Below are 27,499 nucleotides of genomic sequence, written 5' to 3'. Positions count from 1 at the left end.
GTCTGGGCTTTTGCTGCAAAACACAGAGCTGGCGTAACTGGCTAGCTAGCTGACCACTTGAAATGGTAACTTTAATATTATTGCCGATTAGTTCGGGAGAGTCGTACGTAGATTTCGACACTCTGTTAATGTTCGGCGATGTGTTCAAACGTATTAACGTGATAATAACAGCGGATACTGTTGGCTATAGAAATGTTAATTTCACTTTTGCTTTGCTAGCTTAGCCTTTCCATCCATAACCGAGGGGGTGTAGCTAGCGAGGGAACTTAGCTCAGCTAACCTTGGAAATGCTGTAACGCTAGCTAGCTAATTAATCCAGGCAATATCATGTGGTTAGCTGAGTGTGTACTGTATTTGTCAGACCTATTCCGTGTGTTATCTAGGGCTGTTTTCCACCGAACTATCAAAACAGTTGACGTGTCGGCTAATATCGCGCTAGCCCAGAGCTACGTCTGCTTCACACTGTTCACTGTTATTTGCTAGCGTATGAATAAATGAAGTGACACTTATCAGAATATCTATTACAGAATCCGCTATCAAATTTTCATGTAATATAACCTTTTAAAAATCTTCGCGTTTACTGTACAGTCAGGTTAGGTGTTTAAGCAGTTTCGGATAGGCATGCAATATTAACGAGTTTCGTGGCCTAATGAGATGTTTTGTCTAGTAAAACGGGGTTATTGTTGGTCATAATATATATTTACTCAAGAACTATATTTTTGTGGATAGACGTTCTTAATGTGGAGTAACGTTTCATAGAACCCAATCCTCAACTTCTTGGTAAATGAGCAACTGTAGCTGGTTTTTACATTGTGTGCCCCCCTTTTTTCCTTTCAGGACGTGTTCTTAATGATCCGGCGTCACAAGACCACAATCTTCACAGATGCCAAGGAGTCCACCACTGTCTATGAGCTGAAGCGTATTGTCGAGGGAATACTTAAAAGACCACCCGAGGACCAGCGACTCTACAAAGTGAGCTTACAGCATCAGAAAGACTAAATGTGCACTTTAATTTTGCCAGAATGTAGCCAGTGTTAATGTTAACATTCACAGTAGTTGAATATTACCCCAACAAACTTCAACCTCATGGTAAATATTGGTAATTATTGACCTATTTCAAAATTACCATTGAATAGGAAATTATCAGAAAAATTTGCAGTTGTGGAAAATCTATTTAGATTCTTTACCTATGACAGATTTCTGATCCCTTTCAGGCAGGTTTTTAAAAGCTGGCATCTGATGTGGGACATTGTTCTGTGCTCATATTGCTTGATCTCAAATAGCTTTTCTAACCTGTGGAGTTTCACAAGGCTTAAACCTGGGCCTATTACATCCTTCCTTTAGCTGGGATCGTTCAAATCTTTCGGGGGCATTACTTGTCATGTCCATGCTGAAATGTCTTTTAATCCTCACCAGCTGGATAGACTGTCCACCCTAGCTAATTGTTTATAATGATTTAATGTTTGGCTTTCCAGCAGTTACCTTGTTTTAATCTTCAGTGAGACTGAGACCAGGATTATAACTCCTCCTAAAATATATTCAAGAACCTGTCAAGCGATTGCCTCCTTTTGTTCATCTTTGAAGTCTAGTGTTTGTAATCGCTCTGTAATATTTTATGTCATTTTCTGGTTTCTTTCATTAAAGGAAGATTTCCAAATTGTAAGCTATGGTCTTCCATGCTGGACTGGAGAAAATTGTTCATATATTTGTGTCTTCGTGCTTATATTACTGGAACACCCTATTTACCCGCTTAGATTAATCATCTCTTTCATACCTCCAAATGATACAAAATGTTGCATCCAGACCCTAATACAGACGTGCTCACATTCTCTTTGTTTTATGCTCTTTACGTCGGCTCACAGTTGATTTTAGAATTCGTTTTAAAATTCTCATATTTACATACAGAGCACTAAATCAAGCTCAGACTACTAATCTCAGTTTCTCATTAAACACACTGCTTCGCACTTGCTCAAAATACATTAGTTGTTCCTCATATAAGATTGTAGACTGGGGTATAGAGCCTTTCAGTCTGTGGCAGCCAAGACTATGGATCAGTCTGCCACTCCAGCTATATTTAGCTCGCTCTTTAGACTTCATGGAAAAGTCGTTGAAACCTTTTTGATTTAAGTATTTAGATTGTGTTGTAATATTTTTGGTTTTGTATTGCTATTGAACTATGTTTTAAGTATCTAATATATTTTATTGTGATTATTCCCAGTTTTCACTTGTTTTCCTGTGCAGTAATTTGTAACTCTGTAAATAAACATTGCTTACTTAAATATTTTCTATCAGAAACACGCTCTGCATATTAGTTGGACTATCTTCTTAAATTCTGAGGTCATGATATTTTTGTATTACAGGATGATCAGCTGCTAGAGGATAGCAAAACTCTGGGTGACTCTGGATTCACCAACCAGACTGCCAGACCTCAAGCCCCAGCTACAGTCGGTCTGGCCTTTCGTATTAATGGTATGTTGTGGTTATGCTGTTTGTTTGGTTTTAAAGATCAGGGGTACACTACACAGCAAAAATGAGTACATTCCTATGAACCATTGCTTAAATATCTTAGTATAAAAATCATTCTCAGAGTTGAACTGTCATGTATTTACTCTTTATTTAAAATCAGAACAGTTTAGAGTTACAGTGTTAAAGTAGCGGTGTAGTGGTTAAGACATGTGAATGACCTTCTGAGGAGACACAAATCCTGCCTCAGGGGGTTGCAAGCTTGTGTACTGCCAGTGCGAGCCCAGATAAATGGGAGGGTAACGTCAGGGAGGGTATTTGGTGTAAAATCTGTTCTAAATCAAACATGTGGCTCCCTCTATTAAGGCGGCTTCTTGGGAAATAAGGGAGCAGCTAAAAATACCTCAGTTTACTTTATTAAAATACGGGCTTCACTATAGGAACTCACCTATAGGAAACACACGTTTTATTACTGAGATAATTTGAGATGTCCACCTTTACATTTGGTGGATGATACCATTGTTCCTTGTTTTTATATAGAGATGTTCTTCCTTTCTTTAGAGACAGTTTCTTTAACATGGAGAGCCTGTGTTGTTCTCTTTTTGTCTTAAAAATACCCCAGTAGTGTTTTCTTGGATTTGAGTCAGGCAACATACTTGGCCAGCTTATAGTTTCACTGTTTTCTCCTTAAGGAACTAATGTGTCATGTTGGCAGTCTGCTTTGTTCATGTCAGACGCGCTGGTGTTTTTATGTGAACCTAACTGATTTATTTCCATTTGAGCAAAGAAAGGACTCAAAGTATTCGCAAGCAAGCTATCTTTTTATTTCTTTAGGAAGGGTGAATCTGAAGTTTTTGTTCTGAAGCTCAAGTAAGGGTTTTTATTTATTCCCCAGTTGTGATGCTTGGAAATTGACATTGTGCAATCTCCTTCAAACTGTCACAGAAACTCTGCTTTCCTCTGATAAGTCCTGTGCCAAATTAAAGGCATTTTTCCTTTTCTTTTGCACAGTTACATTATATAAGTAGTGCACTGGCCGTAGCATCATTCTGGGAAGACAGACACTCAAGCACTGTTGCTTGTTCTGTTGGCTAAATTACTTCCTCAACATGTCTTCAAGTTCTCCAGAGCCCTGATAATGAACTGATCATTTGATTCAGGTGTGTTGACCCAGGGTGATACCTAAAACCTGCAGGACACTGGCCCTTGAGGCCCAGAGTTCCCCACCCCTGTTCTAAAGTATTTGAGTTGAAGATTCATAAAAGGTTATATGCTACATGTAATCTTGGAAACAGTGTAATTATTGAGAAGGAATAAAATTTGAGAATCAAGTGATGTTCTCAGTTCTGATGTGTACTAAATTTTCCTCTGTCATAAAGAGTAGTTTTCCATTTTACCAAGAAGTATGACTCTTTTTTTTTTTTTTTTATGTTAGTAGCACGACTGGTGGAAAACGTTTGTGCTATTCTCTTTTAATAAACCATCACTGATCTCATTTAGCAACAGTGTTTTTCAGTAGACAACCATGATGAATGACTGACTAATCCATTCTTTTGCACTGTAATCTGTGGTCTTCAGCACAACAACATGTCTACTTTTCTATTTTTTTTTTAAATATATATTTATTTATTTTTTAGTCTTTTTGCCTCTCATACTGTATTTATTTAGGAAATGAGAGGTGGCTCGAGACTTTTGCACAGTACTGTAAATCGCATCACTGAATGAGTGTATTGTGTGTCACTCAAAAGAAAGCTTCAAGGTAACTTCTCCTTCAAAACTCATTCCTTAAAAATTAAGGTGTGATTTTATTCTGTAACTAACTCAAGAAGACTCATTGTAGATTTTCAGCGTGGATTTACCAGCAGTTATATTTAAGAGCATGCACAAAGGGCCCTCAGCGGCATTAAAATGTGTTGCGTGTAACCCGAGTCCCCGTGCCTTAAAGCTGTGGCTCAAATTATGCACTTCTACCTTTAAGTGCATTGAGCAAAGCTTGTCCTTAGTTACACGAGCATGAATCTGTTTTGAAGGATTTTCCCCTGGATACACTTGCTCTACAGTAATGATTCATTTCAGCAACCTTTTATTATGTGCAGCCACATTAAACTCTGCTGTCACGATGGAGCTCATGCTTCCTTGTCTCTGTGCCCTGCAGATGAGATGTTTGAGCAGCTGCACATCGAGGCCTTTTCCAGCCCCCCGGAACTCCCTGATGTGATGAAGCCTCAGGACTCTGGTAGCACTGCTAATGAACAGGCAGTGCAGTGATGGCAGAGGCAGGAAGCGAGCATCGGCGGGAAGGATGGAAGTGGCAGTGTGCAGATTAACTGCGGTGAAGAAGTAGCGGGGTGGAGGATGTGTAAAATAGTTTCATTTGATTGGATGGGGACGTTTTAGGTAAACAAGCCGATCCATGTTACCTTCATGTTGTCATCTCAACATCCCCCCCACACGTTTTTGTTGTTTTTTTTGTTTGTTTGTTTTTTAACTCTATTGATTTCCACATTGAATTTGCTCCTAAGCACCGAGTGAAGAAGTTGGTTTGGAAAGTGTGATTGTGTGTATGCGTGCGTGTGTGTGTGTGTGTGTGTGTATGTGTTGAGTTATTCTAATTATTATCATTAATATTTTGGAAAGGGTGGAGGCGTAGTTGTGTGTCACAGTGCTCTAGAATTAACATGCATGGGTAAGAGTCCAGTGTGTGAATCAGCAAATGCATGAACAAACTCAAAACAAAGGCTTTACATTCACAGAAGCAGATAGACCTACCACTGATTCGTTTCTCTGGTCTGATTCCCACTTTTCGTTGTACATTTCTGATTCGATCGTAAACCAGGAAGAATGTCTGTAAGATAGTTGCGTTCATTTTTGTTTTCATCATCATTTTGTTTCTTCGGTTTGTTTCACGCGTTAGTCCCTTGTTGTGTTTCACGCACTGAGACCAAAGGCAGGTACCTCTTGGACAGCAGAGGGATTATTTTTCTTCTTCTTTAGTTGTTTGGTCAAAGGATATTCTGTCTGTGACATACAGTATATACACAGGAGGAGCGTTTCTTGTGTTAAACTTTTCATTTTGTAAATGCACACATCACAAGTCACCAACACTTACGTGGCATCTTCCCCTTATTACACATGCATAGCCTGTAACTGTGATCTTGCTTAATTAAAAGTTTTTCCTGTTTGGTTTTTTACTCTGACTGCTTTTTGATTTGTTTGTTTTTTTATGTTTTTTAAGTTTGTGTCAGTATTTAATGAATAAATCAGTAATTCAGTGTATTGATCTGTGTTGGAGGCACTGGGCAGGGCTGTAGCAGTGATTCTTACAACCATGTAAAGCCTGAACCATGAAATAATTTCCAGAAAATTTTAACTTTTTGACAAAGGAGTGTTTATTGATCCTTGACAAAAAAAAAAAAAAAAGAGAACTTAAATATTAAATTGCATATGTGAGTTCTAATTTGCATCATATTTGCTTTTTCATTTGATTTATGTATCGCTCAAAAAATGTGTTTCTGTTTTGGGGGTAAAATCGAAATCACTGATGATGTAGAAGTCACAAAACTCATATACAGGTGTGATAGTGATGTTAACAATGCCTCTGTCCAGCCCATATGTGAGCCGGCATGCACAGTAAGCAGGTATAACAAATTGTCATATTTAAATTGTATTATTTACACTTGTGCTTTTTATTCTGTGATATGTTAAAAACTGAAACTGCTATTTTCTTTCTGGGATTTGTAGAACAGGATGGACAGTTTTTCTTTTATAATATAGATTCACTGTAAAATTAAAGCTCAAATCAACAAAAACGCCCCCTTCAAACCTCCAGGAGGTATCCAAAAAGCACCAGGTTTATTTTAAGCTGTTGATATTTGGTCCTAACTTCTACACTAATTAAAATTCTCCAAAAGGCATTGCCAGCAAAAATGTAGTGTAGAGGTCCAGTTAAGTGACTGGAATGAGTCACTTAATGAGTTGTTTTTCACCATATCACTGTCATGTTAAAACAACCTGAAGCTGCAAGAGTGAAAAGCTTACCTGGAACCAGAGGAATGCAGCAGGGATTAGGGCTTTGGACATTTCGTAGCAGAAAACGCCACAAGTAGAAATTATGGCATTAAAGATGATTTTAGTTCTATTTAGGGTCCATGAGAGTGAAACACAGCTGATGCACAGCTGCCAGACCTCCACCTGTAATACGACCATAGGTTACTACGCCCTGCAGTGGCACGTCTAAACATTAACCGTGAAAGAAGTTTCTGCATCACCACCACCATCTGAGTATAGTTAACATTACATCACTAACCTTAACATAATTTACCAGTGTCGTGCTCCTTCAAAAGTCTGACACATTCATTCTTAGCTTTTATTTTTCTAAATAAAGCTTTTGTCATAAAACAATCACAAAAATGGTGTCAGGGAGCACTCTCATACAGAGTCCAGGTTTTGATCTGTGGTGATTTTAGGAAGGGCTGTTGGTTTGGGCCTCTGTACCTTGGTCCCGTTCTGCCACCTTTTCTGTCCTGCTAGGTGAGACCAGTGCTGTCAGGGAGCGCTGGGAATGGATTTGGTCTGCAGCGATATTAAGGTGAGTGATACATGTCAAAGTGGGAGTACAGCAACAAGATGATCATAAGCTGTGCAGTTTCAGTGTGAAAACCATATAACCAGTAAGATGGGAGTTTTAGTTAAAAAAAACAACAACAACTTAATTATTTCCAAGTTAGTTTCACTGTAAACAGGTTGCTGTCAATTCTACAACTTACGCTTTGTAACGCTTTGACTAACCCTGCATCCAGTTGCCAAAATATAAAATAGAATAGTTAATAAATAAAGTTTTTATTGTTTGAAAACGTTTTAGTAATAGTTTTACTTTCAGAGTAAGACGACAGAGACATCCTAACATCTCCAATAAATAAAAAGCCTCACCAGGCTGGTTGTGCTGACAAACGATACAACGAAAGTCATTTCCTGCACATTCTTATTTTATTTTATTGCTTTGTACACTATCGCTTAAGTTCTTTTATTTCAGGTGACTTTTCCGTTTCTCCTAATTTAAAATTTTAGTGTGTATTAATTCGAATAAGTCTGACTTAAGAATTGAAATAAAATTCAATAAAAAAAAATTGGATATATCCTAATCCTGACACTGAGCGGAGAAAACTTTGAAAACTGGCTTTGGGATACGCGTATAGTTTCTGTTCTTTTTCTATAGCCTTATAAAAAATACCCCACACACCCAAAAGGAAAAGAAAAAAACGCTTTCAAAGTGTGAATCACTAATATCTCACTAATATTGTGTTGGATTTTTAGTCCTATGCACGCACACGGAAATGAAACAAGTACGTAAAGAAACCAAAAATGGGAAGGTCCTGGTATTAAAACCCTGAAAACGAAAACAAAACCGGGAAAATGAGCGTCATTTCCAATATTTTCTGTTTTCAGAACTACACGCTTGCAGCAGAAGCAGCGGCGCGTCCTCTCTTAGAGCCACTAAATCCTTAATTTTCGATCCCAAATATGGACTAGGAATGTCCAGGGTGACGTCTCGTGTCCGGGGAATGCGAGTTTGTAACCGCATTTATTTAACTACGCCTTCCTCGCTCTGAGGTCCTGGTAGGCATTACACAGGAAGAGAGCCGTGTTGGAAAAAAAAGAGACGGGACGCCCTCCTCCTCTTCCTCCTCCTCCTTCTGTTGGCGGATAACGGTGCCCAAGAAGTTATTCAGGACCGACGCAGACAATAGCGCCGAGACCTTCTATCCAGCTGTGATCCACGGTCATCACTACTGATTAATGGTGTCTGCGCTGTGTCACAAAGAGGGAAACAGTCGGCTGAGATCCTATCATGGAGGATTTGGGTGAGTATTACAGCTGCTCTTCGTTTCATGCCTTGTAACTACATGTTGAGATATCTTGAAGGGATCTGTGGGGAAGGGGTGGTGTGCCCAAACGGAGGAAATAAGGTCTATGTTGATTCTGGCAGTCATAGAGTACAGATCCCTGGCTTACAAGGACATGTAGAAAAGAGGGGCTGTAACATAAGGAGCAATGGAAAGCAGTAGGAAATACTTTTAAAAAAAAATGAGTGGTACAAGTTCCCAGTCAGCAACAGTGAGGAAATTTCTTATAATAACTCATACATGCCAATATTTTAGATGTTTGTAGAGCTGTGTTTTACCTTCATTGTGCAGGGGCACATACCCACAAATACATGCAGGTAACACATGAACCCGTGCACTGCTCTACATCTGCCCGACCTTCACTCGGGTCTTCCTGCACGGCCTGCAAATACAATAAAAAGCTCTGAAAATTCGATTTAAAGGGGTCCAGAGCAGGCATGTCCGTCCATTAACATTAACAAGTTATGGATGGATGGAGTGCCACATAATGTTGAAGAGAGTGTTTTCCATTTTGAAGGAATTGAAGACATGAGAGAAGACAGCATCAGAGAGCATCCCCCCCATTTCTGAATGATACTGGAAGCAAATGTCTTCTTTTCTCTAAAACAACATGATGGGAAGCTGACTCTTTGTGTCAGAAAATAGCTGTGTGTTGGAAAGGCCCTGAAATAGCCCGGGGCAATGCTGCTATTTGTAAAAGCCACAGAGTTCAAGGAAAATAGACATGGCTTTTGCCTCAGCTGCCCATTCTCTCTGGGAGTTTCTTCAGTTTTTTCACCAAGTACGCTTCAAGAGTGGAGCATTTGTGCTTCTCAAGCAACACGAGGAGGGGGAAAAAATGGCATGGTGTACACATCTGGGCACATCTGGATCGGATTGCACACGGTGACATGGAGGTGCTGGGCTTGAGCGCCATGTTTGAGAGTCTTGGCTTGCGCTGTCGTCCAACAGTGTTGTAAGTTTATGCATCGGATTTGGCGAGGCTTTCGGCGAGAGAGAGACCACTTGTTAGAGAGGCCTACGGCCAAGACAAACAAGTCTGCAGGCCGCTCTAAATATGGTCATAATTCCCATTGAGAGAAGTTCAGCTCCTTATATGTGCTGCTCAGCCTCTTCGAGTATGTGTGTCTGTGTGTGTGTGAGAGACACACAGCACAGCAGGGAGGTGGAGGGCCAGTAGTATATGCACACGGTTCTCACCGCATGGTCGTACCAGAAGTGTGAATCATCCGGGGTAGAAATGACCACAGCGGTGCGCTCGGGCCGGGCAAACTCAAGTTTTGTGACACATGGCCGAGCAGCGTAGGTTTAGAACATAGCACTTCACCAGATTCTGAATTAGAAATTCATGATTCATAATGTGACGAGCCTTGCGTAGCTGCTTTAGATGGGAAGTCACCCTGTGACGGTTTCTCCAAAGCCACGAATGAACTCTGACCTGCAGCTCGTAAATCAGCATGCAGAAAATGGACACGTCAAATTTCATCCATTAAATAGGCCGGAATTATCTGGCAGTGTGACTAAATGCTGTTCTTTTTCTACATCAACAACTAAGAAAACCAGTTGTGCAATGCTCGTCTGTCACACTGAGTCACAGCTGCAATACAAGAAAGAGTGTGATAATACTAGATGAAGCAGTTACTCCACATCTGAGGAGTGCCTGAGATGTGTCATCCGTGGCTTTGGGAGGAGGTTTCATGGAAAGACCATTCACCTGCTTCCAAGTAGTAATCAAGACTGGAAAACCTTATTGTTTTCTACAAAGCTCTGACTTGCATGACTCGTAATAATACAGAAGTACCAGAACCCCCCCAAGAAAGTACTTTTTTTTTTCTTTTAACCAAAATGTAATAGATATTGCATCACTGTAAACTGTTTACTGAAAACATTTGAAGGTCTTTTAAAGAAATTTGGAATTTTAAATATCCACCATCTGTTATCAGGATCCTCAGACCTAATTTACAAGCTTCCAAAGTTTTTTTAGATAAAGTGCTTTCGAACACTTTGCACGCTCTCACGTCGTACACCTGCACATTTCTAACATCTGCTGATGATGTCACAATGATGTTGTTATGGTTACGTTAGCTTGGGCTTTACAAATTGAGGACGTTAAGTTTGAGTTCTCAGGCATCCAGGTCCAGAAATTAAAGCAAGTGGACTTTTTACCATCCATCCATTCTTTTCCGATTATCCAGTTCAGAGTCTCGGGGCCCTTTAGCCTCTCCCAGCTGCCACAGGGTGAATGTTTTGCCTCCCCTGTAGCTGTTAAATACCTGGGACTCTCCGTCAGCTCTTGGATGAGAGGCAAAACATCTTCACAAACTAAGTCCAGATGCCTTTCTTCAAGCACTCGAGACAGGATGTTTGTCAGCCACATGATTGGATTTGTTTGTACACGGGATCAAAAGTCGGGATATTTTGTTGTCTGGCTTTGGCTAAGGAATTCTATCGATAAGCCTGTTTTCCATTCCTATCATGTTAAAGTGTTAAAATACAGTACAAAAAGCCTCTGTCTGGTAAAAAGTGTCACTCCTGTGTGCTTGACTTCAGTAACCCTGAGGTAACACAAGTCTTCTGTGTCAGTCTGGAACCAGCTTACAACTGGACTGACCTTTCTTATTTATTTTAACTTCTTGGAAGGGAAGGCCAAAATTTTCATTTTGATAATATAAAAGTAAAAAAAAAAAGGGACTGGTACCCTTTCAGGACTCACAATAAATGGTTGCTATGTCATTACACATACATGGTAAACCACTGTTACTCATATGAAGTCCTCTTTCATCTTCAGTCTGCTTCGGTTGCTTGTCAGGATAAGTGATGTCACACAGCTGTAGATGCTAACACTTGAGTGAGTTTAGTTTCTGTGCAGCTTCTACTTCAGAGTGAGCGTGTGAGTGTGTGTGGGCGGAGGAGTGGACTCAGATATCAGCTGCCAAACACTCTTCCTCCTCTGCTTCCTTTCCACACTGGCATGTTTAGAATATGAATGCAGGAACGCTTGAGCGTCTGAGCGACCTCACCGTCAGTGGACTATCTCTGAGCTGCGCCGGTTCTGACTGTCCTGTCCTCTGAGTGACGAGCGTCCGCCAGCGCTCGCTGTCCTCTGTGTTGTGTCTCGGTGTGTGGGCTGAGTTGCTGCTGCTGTATTGGTCACAAAAGGCTGTCTGTGTCTCCTCAGGAGTGCCTGAGCCGCTTAACTACCCTCTCAGTCCTCGTATTGTTGTGTTTGGTACGTAGCTGCCTGTGCATGCGTTTGTATGTGTTTCGTCTCGTCTGTCGTTTAACTCAACTTAATACCTTCTTGTCATGCAGCGTAATACTTTGCATGCTTTTTAAATTACTTTCTTAACTTGAATCTCTTGATTGACTTTTAATACTTGGTAAATAAACTTGGCACCATTAGTGACAACCATGAATGTTTGTGACATGAAATGTGGCTTCTGTGGTGCTACAGAAACTTCTCTCTCCCTTCCAGATGCCCTCCTTGCTGATCTGGAGAACACAGGCTCCCCTTTACCTCGGTGTCCCGTCCTGCTCACCTCTGACCCGCCTCAAAATGCCGATCCCACCACCCAGGACCCGGCCCAGAGCCGGCCGCCGCCTCCTGCATACACCCCGCAGCAGGTGGTCAATCCGGGCCACGTTCATACCAGTTTTCTTTCTTCCTGATTATGCCGAGGCTTTGATAAAGTTTGTTTGATCACTCGTCTGTTTTGTCTCTTAGACCGTTTCTTCAGCAATGAAGACTACACAGAACTCCACCCCTGACAAATTATACAGGTAACTCCTTCATAGATGTCTTTTTCCATTGCTCACAGGATCACCGGCAAATTCATTACTTGTTCTGCTGTTTGTAAACACAAATATCTAAACAGCCAATCACACGGCAGCAACTCAGTGTATTTTGGCATGTAGACATGTTTCCAGCACTTTGTTAAATCTACACCTCACAGAATTAAAGCAGTTCTGAAGGACCTGAACTAGCGTGGAGTACCTAATAAAAGAAGAATTAACTGTATGACATGTAATTCTGAGCCAGGTTTAAGGCATCTAAATTTCCTGCTGCTTTTAGCCTTGTTCAAAATACCACAAGCCAACACATCATCATTATTGTTTTGGCTCTTTCCTCTAAATTGCCCAGCTGAAGATGATCAGACCTCAGCTTGTGTCCAGATGGCTTGCTACCTGTTTGTTCCATGGTTTTCCTCTCTTGCCACAGCCATCTCGAGGCTCTCTCTACCACATGTGGGGTGTTGCAGATTCCTCAGTTTTCCCTCGATGCCCAGTGTAATGAAATCCAAGGACAGCAGCTTCCCTGCTTTCAGCTATCTGCTCGTACTTAGGGAGCTTCTTCTTAAAGACCCACCAAAGCAATAATCCTGGGCAGGTGTTAGCCTCTAGCATAATGAAACACCCCAAGGACTCTAACACAACAGCAACTGGTTTCCGCCAGTTGGGTGTGATGATCTGATGAAAATGTGTTTGTTCTAATCCACCAGCAGCTGCCGGTCCCAGATGTGCTAGCTGATGATAATGGCTTCTTTTCCATTGGGTGACCCTCAGGACTTAATCAGGGTGCCTAAAGTGTCCCTCTGTCTCAGGGAAGCAGCTCAGGATGTGCTGCAGAGTTGCACATTTTGAGCACAGCTGGCATGTGAAGTTTTGATGGACTGGGATAGAGTGTTTTACACGGAGAGATGGTGTGTCAGCATGTTGATGTATGAACCCAAACCCTGTTAGGAATCTCATTCATTTTCTTTACATCACTCTTTGCAAAGCAATGTGTGGTTTTTAAGCAAGCGAGAGAATTCTCCTCCTCGCATAACGAGTCCAACAACATTGTTTATACTTTGTTTTTTTAATGCCTTTTATTGTTAATATTATCTGTCTCCCTGCAGCACAGTGTGTAAACCGCGCTCTCCCCGAAGCGCAGATCCTCCTCTGGCCTTCTCTTCCTCCTCGCTGCTGGGGGGAGGTCTGAGTGAACTGGACCATCTGCTACAGGAACTCAACGCCACCCAGTTTAACATCACAGGTTAGCATGTGTGCGTGTGTTTTAAATCCTCGTGTTTAAATCAGATTTCTTATCTATGATCCTGTTTTGTTGTTAGATGAGATCCTGGCTCAGTTCCCTTCTTCTAAGAAAGATGAGAGGGATAATATCAAGGATAAAGCACCAACCTCCTCCTCCAGGTACCAAATCCACAGGGAAATAAGAGAGTATAATCTGTCTGAGTATCACTGTATACGACTGAGGAAGTAGGTCTGTTTTATGCAAACGCACCCCTTTAAAATCTGCTTACATTTAAAAACCTGCAGTATTATTTTTTTATTGCAAGTAAAAATCCATATTTGCACATGTGCGAGTGTGCAGCATTTTAGCATGTTTCTGATCATGTGTGTAATCTGTGGGTTTGATTTCGGTGTTTTAGCTCTGCGAAGCCTTCTGCAACATCGGCCACATTGGAACTGGACAAGCTGATGGCTTCGCTGTCTGACTTCAGAGTCCAGAGCACCGTAAGAGTCACCCACAGCTGCATGAAAATGCTAACCTGTCAACTTTTTACTTGTAAATTCACAGCGGCGCTCACTATATGACTTTTACAGAATGCTAATATTAGTGTTGGATCCCTGTAGAGGTTGAGTTGACTTCATAATGGCTACACTGTTACTGTGCAGCCTGCTGGCCACAGCACATGCCTGCTGGTACAGATCAGTCACCAGATATGGCTTGTGGATGAAAATTAGTCTTGGTCTTAATTTTTCCAGAGTCTAAAATAGCTTCAGATTGTCAGTAGTCAGCTTAAAGATCAGCTTTTGGAACAGCGTATAATCTAGTTCTCTCCTTTTTGGTGAGTCGGCTTGCGAGCAGAGCAGGCAGTTCTGTCATTATAAGGCTGTTTAGTTTCAGTATGCAGTCCAGCTGTGAGTGATAAACAAGACTGCTGTGGGAACAGAGTCTTAAAAAGGAAACGTCTCCACTGCATATCCATGACTAACCAGGCTAAAGTCTCCAGGCAGAGCAGAGAGACATGTGTAGAGCCTTGGCTCAAACTATGTGCAGTATTGTTATGATTTGACTTTTCCTCACATTGGTTTCTTCCAAACAAATTAATTTCCACCATCTGTGGAGTGATGATAAACTCCCAAAGAATTAACATCATAAGGACTCTGTGCTTTGTCTTCTCTCAGCCAGCTGCGCCTGTCACTCCAGCGCCCGTTACAGCATCACCGCAGCAGCCGGCCGCTGCCCCTCCTCAGCCTCCTTCATCAGGAGGCTCACTGGACAGCATGCTGGGGCTCCTCCAATCAGACCTGACCCGACAAGGAGTGCAAACGTCCTCTAAGGGGAACTGCTCAGCCTGCCAAAAGCCGGTTGTCGGACAGGTGAGCAGTCAGAATATATCTGTCAGACATGTGATGAGGAAGACCCTCACTTGAGTTGACCTGGCTGTTTGTGCAGGTGGTGACAGCTCTGGGGAAGGTGTGGCACCCCGAGCACTTCGTGTGCACCGAGTGTGAGACGGAGCTGGGCAGTCGAAACTTCTTCGAGAAGGACGGGCGGCCGTACTGCGAGCCGGACTACTTCACGCTGTTCTCCCCTCACTGCGCGCACTGCAACAAACCCATACTGAACGTGAGCCGCTGAGATGGGAACATGTTTCTGTTACTCAACTCTGAGCTTATTTAAAGAGCTCAGATCGATATCACAGCCCACCTAAAGCTCTGTAACTTTCTCTTTTTTTCACTTTAATCGTTGTGTAGAAAATGGTCACAGCTCTGGACAAGAACTGGCACCCAGAGTGTTTCTGCTGTGTGAAGTGCAGCCGCGCCTTTGGAGAGGAAGGTAATGGGTGGTGCTGTTAATTCCTGTCAGGGGTAACAATACATTGCAGTCAGGCCACACTTACATGAAGCCCTTTATACCATACATCCATTAGCATTCAGACAGCATTTTATAATGTTATTGAAAGTTTTATACTATATATATTTCAGGAAATTCCTACCTTTTGCGGTAAATAAAGCACATCTTATCTCATTTATTAAATTATTAGATTATTTTAAACATTACAACCAGTTTCAGAGTTTATAATAACTTACAGTTTGCACTTCGAGACCCTAGAACATTTGATTTTAACCTTACATTAAAAAAGGCTACATCCTGTCTGAATGTTTCATGACTAGTGGGGTCATGACAGATATTCAGACATTTGCACAAATTTACTAATTTTTTGAAAAGATAACAAAGTTGCAGTGTCCATGACTGTAGGCGGCCATGTTTTTGTATCTACGTTCATATCACGTTATATAACTGAAGGGTTTAAGGCCACACCTCTTAATCTTTGAATGCTGGTGTATAACCATGCAGTCTGTCGTTGCAACATTTGTAAAGGAATGCGTCGTTCTAAAGAACTCGTCGAATTCAATTCAATTCAATTCAATTTTATTTATATAGCGCCAAATCACAACATAAGTCGCCTCAAGGTGCTTCATAGATACAGAGAAAAACCCAACAATCATATGACCCCCTATGAGCAAACACTTTGGCAACAGTGGGAAGGAAAAACTCCCTTTTAACAGGAAGAAACCTCCAGCAGAACCAGGCTCAGGGAGGGGGGTGACTGGTTAGGGTGAGAGAAGGAAGACGGGATAAAGACATGCTGTGGAAGAGAGACAGAGGTTAATAACAGATATAATTCAATGCAGAGAGGTCTATTAATACATAGTGAGTGAGAAAGGTGACTGGAAAGGAAAAACTCAATGCATCATGGGAATCCCCCGGCAGCCTATGTCTATGTGAATTCAAGAGGTCAGATTGTGAAATTTCCTCCCTCCTCAGATATTCCACCATCGAGTTTACGTGGTGCTTATTTAAAAGTGAAAGTATTTAGGAACCACAGCAGCTCAGCCATGAACTGACAGATCAGGCAAAGTTGCTGAGGAGCAACAAGATCGGCGACGCTCTGCTGTCTCAGTAACTGCAGAGTGGAATTAACATCAGCACTGACACTGTGTGCTGGGAGCTTCATGGCATGGTAGAGTTTTAAAATATATTTGCAGAGACAGGGATGGACTGACAGTAGTTTTCAGAAGTATTCCTGAAGCCAAGCAGCAATCTTGTCATTTTTGTAAGGCAGAACTACTTAAGGGTCAGAAGATAACAGCACTTTGTTTTTGAGGTTGCCCACAGAGATTTCTTCTGTGAGTTTTTTTTATTGACATTGTGCAAGTTAACTGATTAAAACCTTACATTCCTTTTAATTTGTAAAAACTTTGGATACATTATTCCTAAATTGTCTGTGCAGGTTCTCAGTGATTTGGTTCATGATAGTGTTAAGAGCTTGAAAATTGGTTTAAATGACCACTTTCAACATCTGACAATTTGTCTTTGTGCTGTTTTCAAATATGAGGTCGAAAACATTAGCAAATCTCTGCATTCCGCTTTTATTTCCAGTTTACACGGTTTCCTAATTTTTTCTGGGATCGGGGTTATATCGGCAGTTTCACTCTGCCGTGAATTTCGAGGCAAAACACTGAGTCTCTGTATTTCCTTGGCAAGAAAATGGCCAAATTTAAAGCAGCACGAGCTCTGAGATGGAAAAATACAGCCGGCCGTTGTTAGTTCAGATCAATAAAATGTAATGTTGCACAAACCGCAGTCACAAAGAGAAGGTTTGGACTGATTTTCCTTTTTAAATCTGTGATATTATACAGTAAATCTGACATTTATCAAAAGAGCTCTTGAGCTGAGTCAAACTGTGGCGATGTCCTCTGCAGGTTTCCATGACCGTGAGGGCCAGCAGTACTGCCAGCAGTGCTTCTTGACTTTGTTTGCTTCCCGCTGTCAAGGCTGCAGCCAGCCCATCCTGGAAAACTACATCTCAGCTCTAAACTCTCTCTGGCACCCACAGTGCTTTGTATGTCGGGTGAGTGTTGCATTTTACTTGATCAAGAGTTGCAGCATTAATTGATGCGTTAGGCTTACGGGTCGTTTCAGGTTAATCTGCTCTGAAAAAGGTCAGAAAGGTTGGAGAACACCATGAGAGTTTATGAGGAGATTAAGAGGAATTTACATCCTTTAATACCAAGGAAGTCCCTTTTCAAAATAAAGTTAAAATACCTTTATTTTCACAGCCAGGTTACGTCTAACCTAGACAATAAAAAGACTATTGGTGATAGAATAGCAGAACACAAATATGCCACATGCACAGGTAAGACATTACCAGGACTTTTATATTAACACTGGCCACATCTGTCTTTTACTGCAAAGATGTGGCAGACGAAGGCGTCTTAATTAAAGGGAAGCTTTTCTGGATTTATAAATAACAGCTTGCTAAATGTCATGGCTTAAACAGTACCTCAGTTTTACTTATTTCTCCTAACCTTTATTTGCCTTTATAAATGCATTTATGTCGTCTATGTTTGCTGCTGCTCTCTGTTCTCCTTCTTGCCTGATTTCAGCTGAATTTGGATGAATGCTTGGAGACTGCTCCTGTTGGTGGAGCATCACTAGAAAAGATTCAGTGTGTTTGTGGTCGTGTGTCGAAACAGGGTTTTGTTTTGTTTTTAGCTTAAACACAACCTTGCTGTGAAAATAAATGCATTTAATGATATATTTCCTGTCCTAGGAGCACCTCAAATAGAAGTGAGTTGATTCAGTGATTGATTTTTTTCTTTGTAAGGCCGATTCTAAATTTCCCAGATTGAACATCTATGAGACCAGTGAGCTCATATTTATCCTTTGAGGAGTCTCCTAACCCACAGCTGACACACTGAATCTGCTCCGTGGCAAATAGATCACGATGGCTGTGCAATGAAACCTCAATGAGGAAGTTCATGCAAAAAACAAAACACAAATAAGCTGGAATTATGTCATGGGAAAGTTGTCATTTCACATGAAAACGCTGTAATTAGAGTTGCATGAGTCAGCGTTGTGACTAGGTCTCGCTGTGTCGCTTCCTCTCGTTTCCAGGAGTGCTACAGCCCCTTCGTCAACGGCAGCTTTTTCGAGCACGAGGGCAAGCCGCTGTGCGAGGCCCACTACCACCAGTCCCGCGGCAGCATGTGTCAGGCCTGCCAGCAGCCCATCCTGGGGCGCTGCGTCACCGCAATGGGGGCCAAATTCCACCCGCATCACCTCGTGTGTCACTTCTGCCTGAAGCCGCTGAGCAAAGGCTGCTTCAAGGAGCAGGAGAACAAACCCTACTGCCACCCCTGCTTCATCAAGCTCTTTGGTTGAGGGCCCAGCAGGTCTTCGCCAGCCTGCCCTGAGAAGAAGCCCTAATGTGACTCTCAGTTCTCTCTTTTTTTTTCTTTTTTTTGTTACTGTGGGAGTTAGGGCGGAGCTGGACTCTTTGTAAATTTTGAAGAATATCTGAGTCAGCAGAGAGATGAGGAGGAAGACAGAATCATCCAACCCAAACCAGCCCTATTTTATTTTAACCATGGACTTTCAGTGCAAGGTTACAAACTTTATCACGGCTCAGAAACAAAAACACAGTGTGTTTAAATGAAATGAAAATTACGTTTTGCTACCAGGTGTAAAAAGAAGCATACATTTATACATCATTTGAGAATTTTTCCTGTTGTGCAAGGAAATCCCCTTTTAATATATTTGCTTTGTATTGCAGAAATTATCCACGTCACTGCAACTGCATTTTTATACCGTATGCTGACTGCTACATTTGTTTGTTTTTTCATTATTCATTCACTATTGCGCTGTGCAAAATGCCAAAAATGATTCCAAAGAATAAAATGAAAGCGAACGCGACTTGTTTTTGAGTGTTGATGTTTCTTTAAATTCACACGAGTCAGCTTTAAAAATAAAAAGCTCCTCTGCAGAAAGAAATATTTGATCTACTCCACTATTGGCAAGAACCTGGTGACAGTGGGAAGGAAAATCTGCCTCTTAATAGAAGAAACCTCCAGCAGAAGCAGTTGGTTGTGATAAAAGTCTGGTGAGAAAATTTACAAGCATCAGGCATAAGAAGATAAAGATTATTGATAGGTTATACGATTGGATGTTGAAAGGGCAGTTTGATAATTTTATTTTTATTTTTCAGTCATAAGTTTGTGTATGATAAGCAGTTGATTTATACAGAATTACTGTAAGTCATTTGCTGTGCAGGGTGAGACGGTAAATACTTTAGTTTTTGACTCCTTTACAATAAATAGAGGAGAAATATACACTCACCAGCTAAGTACACCTAGCTTTGTGAGATGGCACAATAACCAGCTGGAAGCAGAATGCAGAAGATGGTACACTGTGGTGATAAAAGGATGGAGATAGTCAGGAATGATACTCAGGTGGGCTGTGATGTTTAAACGATGCTCAATTTCTACTGAGACCTAACATGTTCCAAGATATCCACCACAACGTTACAACACCTGCATCACTTATGGAAGGCAGGATGGATCCACGCCTTCATGGTAGTTACACCAAATTCTGACCCTACCATCTGAATGTCACAGCAGAAATTTCACTATGTGTTATGCCTGTATAACTATGCATGTGACGAATAAAGAACCTTGAACCTTGAAAGTGAAGCTTCCTGTTCTTAGCTGACCAGACTGGGACCCAGTGTGGTCTTCTGCTGCTATAGCCCATCTGTTCACCTGCATACCTTAGTTGCAACAGCTGAACTCTGACATCAAAATAGGCATAAAGTTATTTTCACACAACAAGCGGCTCCTCACTGGAATTTTTCTCCTTTTCAAACTGTTCTCTGTGAGCCCTAAAGGCAGTTATGTGGGGAAAACCCAGTAGATCATCAGTTTCTGAAACACCCAGACGAACCCATTATGTTTAAAGTCACTTAAATCGTCTTTCTGATCCTCAGTTTGAGGGTTGAATATGTCTACATTCACAAAAGCATGTTGCCACATGATTGCTGGATATTTACGTTAATGAGCAGCTGTACAGCTGTACCTAATAAAATGGACACGGAGTAAATAAACGTTGCAGTCCTTTAAAATGTCTGCTGTGTGTGAGAAAATGTGCAAGGATTTTTCCCCCTCTTCTTCTGGACCATTAAGAGAAGCGAAGGGCGAATAAACGCTCCGTGTGTGAGGGAAATACTGACTTTGGCCACCAGAGGTCACTATTCGCTCACTGAGGATCGTGTGTAATTAATTGTAAAGTAGTTACAGGCAGGGTTTGAACACAAACGCTGAAAGAAACGAAGAAAAGACGAAAAAAAATCACCCAGACGACATGTGGGCGGCACGTGGGCGGAGGCGACTTGACAGCTGCTGGGAGCCGCGTGTGACGTGTCCACGCCTACGCGTCACCTCACAGGTGAGCTCGCTTAAAGGTTAATGAGCGTCACGCGCTGTCAAACGAGAGAACGCGGGTAACGCTGCGAAGGTGGTCGCGATCCGTCGACTTCATCAGGAGAGGAAAGAAGTTGTGAAATGAATTATGAGTGACTCAGAGCAGCAACACGTAAGTCTGCTTCAACCTGCTGCTCTTTAATGTGTGTGCTTTAATCAGGCAGCCATCGCATGCCCGGAATGAACAGATGGTGAAAGTTGGATTGAAAACTCCACACGTGTTGTTGCGTGATTTATTTATTTGTTGGCCTATTTGCTGTTTAGAAACACTCTCTTCATTAATAAATCTTAAAAAGCACTCTGTCTCCACGCACCAGGATGTGGTGCAGGTGTGCGAGCCGCAGTGGCCTGAGAATGGAGAGGACTGGAGTGATGGAGAAGGTGGGACGGATATGGACTCGGGGCTGCAGGCCATGGCCGAGGAAGATGAGGAGATAAACGTCCACAATGAGGAGACGTTTGGGATGGGTGTGTAACTTGTGCTTACAGCTGTTCTTCTTTTAAACTTCTTTGCCCCCCCCACGTGTCTGTGTGTTAAACGTGAGCTTTTACTATCAAAAAATAATGTAAGCATCCAGCATGATAATTTGGCTTTCCAACTTAAAACTGAGGCTTAATAACACTAAAAATGTTTATCTTACAGGTCAGATTAAGGTTAAGTGGAAAGAAATTAGTCGTCTTCTTTCAGCTGCTCCTTTAGGTGTCACACCAACCTCCTTCACTACATCCAAAAACCTCTTTTGTTGTTTCTTCCTCGCTCCATCTTCAACATCCAAACCATCTCAGCATCTCCTCTCTGCAACTTTGTCTCCAAACCGCTCAACCTGAGCTGTGAAGATCTTTTTATTGTGCACAGTCCTCTTTGACGTAGCTTAAATGCACTTCTTAAATGCACAACGGCTCATAAGGTGCTGCCTTTAGGGTTGAATCGGGCTTTGTTGGGTAATGTGTGCTTGTTTGGCTGCTGTGCTCGAACCCAGGGTTGTGAAACATACGGCCCAGGGGCCTGAATAGACTCCGGTCCAATAAAAGTTGGGGAGCTTTACCTGTTCGCAAACCCTGCCATTTTTACTCATACGATACCTTAGAGTAATAGGCAAGGTTATTATAGTTAAACTGAAAAACGAAATGTGAAAAAACACTTGGTTGATTAAAAGAAAAAAAGGAAAAACTTGACTTTTGGGGCCAAAAGATTTCAGGAAACCTCTGCAGCCTTTAGAGGACTTTTCTGGTTCTGACCACTTAAAAGAAATATGTGAAGTTGCATTTTTGCATCGTTTTTACAGGGTTACTGGGAATCTAACCTGTTAACCTATCAGAAAGCAGAGTTTCCACATCTGTTTCTCTTTGTTCCCTGCCTGCATGTCTAGATTTGGATGCAAACGGGACCACAGAAAAGTCCAGCAGCAGCCTTCAGTTTGGAGAGGCTCCGCCTTCGCCGCCGCCGCCGCCACCTGCAACACCCCCTCCCCCACAGCCCAAACCTCGGTCTCCCCGCAGAGCCCCGTCGCCTCCCCGACAGAAGCTGCAGTATTTTCCGTGGGCTTCCTCGAGGCAGCGCGGCAGAAGTAGGGGACAGAGAGCAGCTCTGGGCAGGGGGCAGATGTTTGAAGACCCAGCTGTGATGAGAATAATCGAGGGCCGACCGAGCCTTAAGGTGACAAAGATGAATCTGTGTGTTGTCAGAAAATTGCACTAAAAACGTTAAAATCCTCCGTTTGATCCATTTTTTGCTCTTTTAAGAGTCTTGACAGTGCCATAGTGGACTGCGGGACCACCATGTACCAGCGTCCCTTTGAGGATGATGTAAGTGCCAACTTTTAATCCTTTTACTACACTTTGTTTTTCTTCTGTGGTGCTGATGCTTCTCTTCCATGTTTGTTTTCCATCCTAGATGATGATGCCCTCTTACAGAAAAACCAGAAGAACCTCAGGATCCATACTTGAGGTTATGATCACTTAAGAATGTGTTATACATATAATGACAAGTTCATTGTATTTTTATCTTTGTATCTTCCTGTGTTCTGTAGGACAGTGCTATAGTGTGTGTAATTGGGCACAGAGGTAGAGGTCAGACTCTGAACTCCAACTTTGTTGACTTGCCGTACTCCGCCGGGCCCCTTTATGGGGTCAGGCGAGGGGAATCCAGAGGATTGTACTCCAGAAGACAGTTTGGCCATCGAGGACCCACTCAGGTGGGCAACTGGCTTTTTACCACCTGGATATTTGTGTAACTGGATAGATGCTGTTGATGTGTCACTGCTTCTAAACAATCAGCTGACTCACTGTAAATTGTGGACTTCTTCCCTTTTTTAAGTTCTACTTTTTTTTTTTCATACAGGTGTACCCACCCATAGTACCAAGATCCCCCCTCTTCCCACGTCAGCCACTGACCCCACGCCAGCATTACAGTCAGGTTGATTTCAGTATTGCTCACCCCTTCATTTCCGTGTTTTTGTGCAGATCTGATTTGATCTTGACTTTTATTTTGTACTAAAGCAGACCAGGGCATTCATGTTTCCTCCAACCCACCCCTGCCCCTCGACGCCTCAGACTCCCAAAATGATGCAACTTCGCTTCGGAGCCAACTCACCAAGGCCATCCCCTTTTTACAGCCCCTCTAATCCAGTACAGCCTTTCAGGTGCTTGACGTTAATGTTGCTGAAACAGGTTTGGTCAACAAAATGTATAGTCTGTTAAACTCTGACTATAAATTTTGAGTTCATGAAGTTTGAGATGCAAAAGTCCAAGACGAGCATCACGGTGGCTCACTGTTGGGTGTGACCTGGGCGGGGCCCTTTCTGTGTGAGGTTTGCACCAGAGAACATGTTAGTTTAAAGCTGCCTCTCATAGTTTAGGACTCTTTAAAAAAAACAAAAAAAAACAAAGACTTTTAATCTGTTTAAATAAAAGTTTGAGTATTGTGTGTCATGCATAAATATCAGTGAGTGGTGCTAATGTTTATCTGCAAGGTACAGGCAGATGTTCTTGGATGTATAAGCCTTCTGGAAATGAAAGATGGAGATTTCATATATATAAATGCATCTTCTCTTTATGTGCTCATAACCAAGCACAGTCTGAGATTTCATGCATACTGATGAGACAGTTCTCTAACCAGTAGGTACCCTGGTCCAGCCACGCAGCTCCATCCCCAACACAAACGACTGCTTAGTCAAAAACAGCGGCTATTCCAAAGGTTGGTGCATGGAGTGAAGAGTTTGATCGTGTTGGGTCATTCGCTATACTTACGGCCAAATCTGACCTGCTTATAGAAAGCCAGAGGGCTGGGATCCGTACTGTAACCTTATGACGGCCAAAGAAAAGGAGTGGATCACCCGGCTGCAGATGATCCAGCTGCAAAGTGAGAATCCTTACCTTGAAGACTACTACTATCAGGTAGGAAATAAAAGCTTTGCTCTTTAATTTTTTGATGGGAGAGGGGAAGCGAAGAAGCATTTCATTTTTGATTGCCGGTGAACCTTTAAACTGTTACAGGAGTACTATCGTCGAATAGAATCAAAGATGGCCGAAGAGGAGTTGGGCATCAGGAGCAAGAGGGAGCCACCTAAGCTCACCACGCCTTACGTCAAAAAAACAGACTCCTACACACCGGGTTAGTGAGGCACAGGCTGCGTTTCTCATTGAATGTTGAGATGCTTGTACCAGAATTTGCCCGTGAGAGTAGGAGAGACATTATCTCCACGCTGCTTTGATTTAACAAACCTTTTTCCCTCCAGCTGCTGTTGGACTCGTTTGAGTCGGTGAATAGTGCATGCAGGTAGTCCTGCCTTTTTGAATGTTTTTGGAGGTGCACGAGGCCTAAAATGCTTCCATCCTAAAACATTTGTCTCATAGATGCCTTATTTTTGATCCTTCTGAATGCATCTGTTTCTACAGGGGTTGCTCTGCTTATGTGTAAGAGTCTCTTGTTCTTGCAGTGGTGCACATTGAAGGCTCTTTGGGTCAAGTTGCAGTTTCCACGTGTTACTCTCCTCGCCGAGCCATCAGTGCTGTTCATGCAGTCCAGCCTCAGGGTCTGCTTGAGGTGATTGTGTATTTTGGAGGTTCCCTGTGTTTGAGTGTTTTCGGTCTGCCTTTCCTGCTACTGACCTTTATTTCCTCTCATTTAAGTATCAGAAAGACACCAGACTACAGCGATTAGACATCCTTAACAAAATAGAAAAGGTACCTGATTATGACTTGATTTGACACAGCAGTGAGGTTTTTTTTTTTTTTTTTTTTTTTTGCCGCCTTGTAAAATGGCTTCTGTCCTGCAGTTGTTCATGGTTCTGTTAGAGGTGGAGGAAACTGAGAGGATGAAAACTCCATTGTTGTCCGAAGCAGAAGAAAGGAGGTTGGTGGAGAAGATTCAGAGGAAAGTGGAGCACATCTACTCCCAGCTGCAGCACCACAATCCCCTGTGAGTCATGCAGTTTGTCATTTAATGCATCCTAACACGTGACTTCATCGTTTTAAACACTTTAAAAAATTTTGATGCAGGGAATCGGAAGGGGACTTCATTCCTTTTCTGCTCATCTCCAAAGGCAAAAAGCTCGTCGCCCGTCTGCTGCCGTTCTTGAAACACGATTCTGCACTAAAAATCTTGCGTGTTGTCACCACTAACCTACCAACACTGATGAGCAGAGACGCAGACGAGGTAGGGCAGCTTTAGCTGTGCAAAAGGAAATGTAAGCTGAATGGTCTGCTTAGCAACACCACTTGGTGATATATTTATTTTTGGTTCTTGTTTGGTTTCCTGATGTTACTCAGCCTCTACCAGTTACAGCTGGTTTTACAGTCTACACGGACGGGGTGAGATTGAAGAATATATTGAGCCTTGATATATTCCAGTTACAGGAGAGATTTGCAAATGGAAAAAAAACAATTGGTCTTCTACAGGCCTACTTGGCACAGCTCCACCTATAAACACACAAGGCTGGAGTTATGCACATAAATGACGAACATCAAGTGTCTTTATAAAAATGACTGGGCTTAATCTTGTCTTTTCAGACCCTTCCTGTGCTTTACCCACCTCTTCGAAATGTGATCGGTGGGCTGGCGTTCAGTCAGCTCATTGGCGTCCTCAAAGATCTGACCTCTTTGGAGTCTCTAACGACATACGAGTGTCTTGAGCTGGCATGTCAGAACAAGGTCTGTGCTTTTGTTTTTGTGTTCTGACCTACAAGGCCCTGAAAGTTCAACTTACCCAGGATGACATTCTATTTTCTGGCTTCACTTATCCTGACACGGTGGCTTAACTTGACTAGTTGATAGTTAAGTTAAGCCGCGGTTCATCAGTGGCTATGAGCACATTTACATGAAGCATGGTGTTGTAGCATCTGACCAAGCACAATATCGTTAGTGTATATTTGAGTAAGCGAGGCTAACGGCAGTGAATCCAGGGTTAACCCTGAAGTTGCCTGGATAGTGGTACAGGTCTTTGTTCTAATTGGTGGATTTCTCTTCTCCCTTTCAGTTCGGCCTGTCCTTGCTGTACGCTCTGCTCTCCCAAGGAGAGAAGCTGCTGTCCTCGGGTGTTCCTCTAGAGCCCAGCATCGGGGACTTTGAGACCTGGTGGGAGTCTTTTAGGTTTTAATATCAAATGAAGTGACGGGTCTAAGCTTACTCCTGAGACTGATGTTTTCTCTTTTAGGACTGACATCATATTCCAGGTGGCAGGACAACTATCCCAGTGTTCGCTGGTGGAGCCGCTCCTTCTGCCCTCAAACCTGCTCACTCTCTTCTGCCGTTACCTGGACAAGCGTACGGTGCATCAGCTGAAAAGCAACATGGAGTAGGTTCTTTTTGCTTCAGAGGATGACAATTTAAATTGCTTTAATAGAACTATTGTGGACGTGGATGCAAACATCACCAAATATCTTCATTCAGGTCTGTTACTGGATGCCTGGCTCTTCCATCTTAAGGTGGACAGCGGTGGCTGGTGTTCTATTGATGACCAGGATGCTGTGAGCACTAGAGTGAAAGGAGGCGAGGCACAAACCCCCCTCGGTGCTCATTGAAACGGACGCTATATATGTGTATATTTAATCTCCTTTGACCTTTTTGATTCTTATTCCCTCACCCGTTCCCTCACATTTTTTTTGCACTTGAACGGTTTCCCTGTTTTGTTTTCCTTTTATCTGATCATCTGACTTTCCTCACTTTGGTTTCCAGTAGGTTACATCAGCGTTACAATGAAATCACAACCCTCCCATTTTCCCGATTTAGACCATAAACCTCTACATTTAGATTCAGTCACTTCTAAATGTGCTGTTTCACACTTGGTGACCAGGGTGTGGATTGTATAGTAGTGTATGATTGTACAGCTGAACCAATATGTTGACCATTTGAAAACCATTTAAGGACGTTGTCGTGGCCCATCAATGTGCCGTGCAGTTTGGGGTTTTGTTGAAGGGCTTGCATTGTTTATACTAGTAATGAATGTAATAGGATACATTTGTAAATTTCTCTGAAGGTTTATGTTATGAAGAGGGATTTTATTTATTCATTTGGAAACAGGAATAATTTAAACTGCACCTTTGTACAGCACTTGCAATATAAATAAAAAAACTTTGAAATTGCTCAAGTCTGTAGAAATGAAGTGAAATTATTTTATTTTTGTGCTCCTTGCAGTCTTAAAGGTTCCTGCTGCTCTCATCAGACCTCATCTTTGTGTTATCTTGGACTTCTTAAATGCTCCCTGGCTATGGTCCACTCATCACAGTGGACTGTCTGCTTCTCTCACCCTACCCTCAGCATCCTCCTGTCACACAAACTCTCTGCATGTCACTTAACTACAC

The 27,499-nt window shown here is 42.2% G+C and overlaps 3 protein-coding genes across 4 annotated transcripts; all 3 read left to right on the top strand.

Moving 5' to 3' along the window:
- LOC146703095 (elongin-B-like) lies at positions 1 to 4,969 on the top strand. The gene is made up of 4 exons (XM_085466218.1): positions 1 to 65; positions 838 to 972; positions 2,361 to 2,469; positions 4,619 to 4,969. The coding sequence occupies exons 1-4, from the start codon at positions 63 to 65 to the stop codon at positions 4,729 to 4,731; spliced, it is 360 nt and encodes a 119-aa protein (XP_085322344.1). The 5' UTR covers positions 1 to 62; the 3' UTR covers positions 4,732 to 4,969.
- A 3,095-nt stretch (positions 4,970 to 8,064) lies between these two features.
- On the top strand, positions 8,065 to 19,137 carry LOC146703094 (transforming growth factor beta-1-induced transcript 1 protein-like). Of its 2 annotated transcripts, XM_085466211.1 has the most exons (12): positions 8,065 to 8,324; positions 11,545 to 11,595; positions 11,842 to 11,990; positions 12,091 to 12,146; positions 13,265 to 13,401; positions 13,478 to 13,559; positions 13,799 to 13,883; positions 14,559 to 14,753; positions 14,830 to 15,003; positions 15,132 to 15,213; positions 17,145 to 17,293; positions 18,340 to 19,137. In XM_085466211.1, the coding sequence occupies exons 1-12, from the start codon at positions 8,312 to 8,314 to the stop codon at positions 18,604 to 18,606; spliced, it is 1,440 nt and encodes a 479-aa protein (XP_085322337.1). In that variant the 5' UTR covers positions 8,065 to 8,311; the 3' UTR covers positions 18,607 to 19,137. The 2 variants fall into 2 exon arrangements, with proteins under 2 accessions (XP_085322337.1, XP_085322338.1); XM_085466212.1 differs by lacking the exon at positions 11,545 to 11,595 and having other exon boundaries at positions 8,066 to 8,324.
- A 1,443-nt stretch (positions 19,138 to 20,580) lies between these two features.
- On the top strand, positions 20,581 to 26,776 carry patl2 (PAT1 homolog 2). The gene is made up of 19 exons (XM_085467313.1): positions 20,581 to 20,680; positions 20,964 to 21,167; positions 22,070 to 22,356; positions 22,443 to 22,505; positions 22,594 to 22,647; positions 22,730 to 22,894; positions 23,041 to 23,115; positions 23,199 to 23,341; positions 23,818 to 23,895; positions 23,972 to 24,095; positions 24,195 to 24,312; positions 24,638 to 24,744; positions 24,831 to 24,884; positions 24,977 to 25,119; positions 25,200 to 25,356; positions 25,710 to 25,850; positions 26,176 to 26,273; positions 26,353 to 26,493; positions 26,589 to 26,776. Exons 1-19 carry the CDS (start codon positions 20,581 to 20,583, stop codon positions 26,620 to 26,622), a joined length of 2,286 nt encoding a protein of 761 aa, XP_085323439.1. The 3' UTR covers positions 26,623 to 26,776.
- Positions 26,777 to 27,499: the final 723 nt, after the last annotated feature.

The sequence above is a fragment of the Copadichromis virginalis genome, linkage group LG8 (assembly GCF_057382275.1).
Source record: "Copadichromis virginalis isolate Kocher_CV1m ecotype Utaka linkage group LG8, C_Virginalis_male_GT1.1, whole genome shotgun sequence".
Classification (NCBI taxonomy): Eukaryota; Metazoa; Chordata; class Actinopteri; order Cichliformes; family Cichlidae; genus Copadichromis; species Copadichromis virginalis.
Note: the sequence above shows the minus strand (reverse complement) of the source record. Positions and strands in the feature narration are given on the sequence as shown.

Excerpts from the sequence above, each read along its gene's own strand:
- patl2 (XM_085467313.1), top strand. The coding sequence starts at position 20,581 with ATGTGGGCGGCACGTGGGCGGAGGCGACTTGACAGCTGCTGGGAGCCG. Across the intron at positions 24,096-24,194 it reads TTGAAGACTACTACTATCAG|GAGTACTATCGTCGAATAGA; the intron begins GTAGGAAATAAA and ends AAACTGTTACAG. Across the intron at positions 25,120-25,199 it reads CTGCAGCACCACAATCCCCT|GGAATCGGAAGGGGACTTCA; the intron begins GTGAGTCATGCA and ends ATTTTGATGCAG.
- LOC146703095 (XM_085466218.1), top strand. Across the intron at positions 973-2,360 it reads AGGACCAGCGACTCTACAAA|GATGATCAGCTGCTAGAGGA; the intron begins GTGAGCTTACAG and ends TTTGTATTACAG. Across the intron at positions 2,470-4,618 it reads TCTGGCCTTTCGTATTAATG|ATGAGATGTTTGAGCAGCTG; the intron begins GTATGTTGTGGT and ends TGTGCCCTGCAG.
- LOC146703094 (XM_085466211.1), top strand. Across the intron at positions 12,147-13,264 it reads ACCCCTGACAAATTATACAG|CACAGTGTGTAAACCGCGCT; the intron begins GTAACTCCTTCA and ends GTCTCCCTGCAG. Across the intron at positions 15,004-15,131 it reads GCAACAAACCCATACTGAAC|AAAATGGTCACAGCTCTGGA; the intron begins GTGAGCCGCTGA and ends ATCGTTGTGTAG.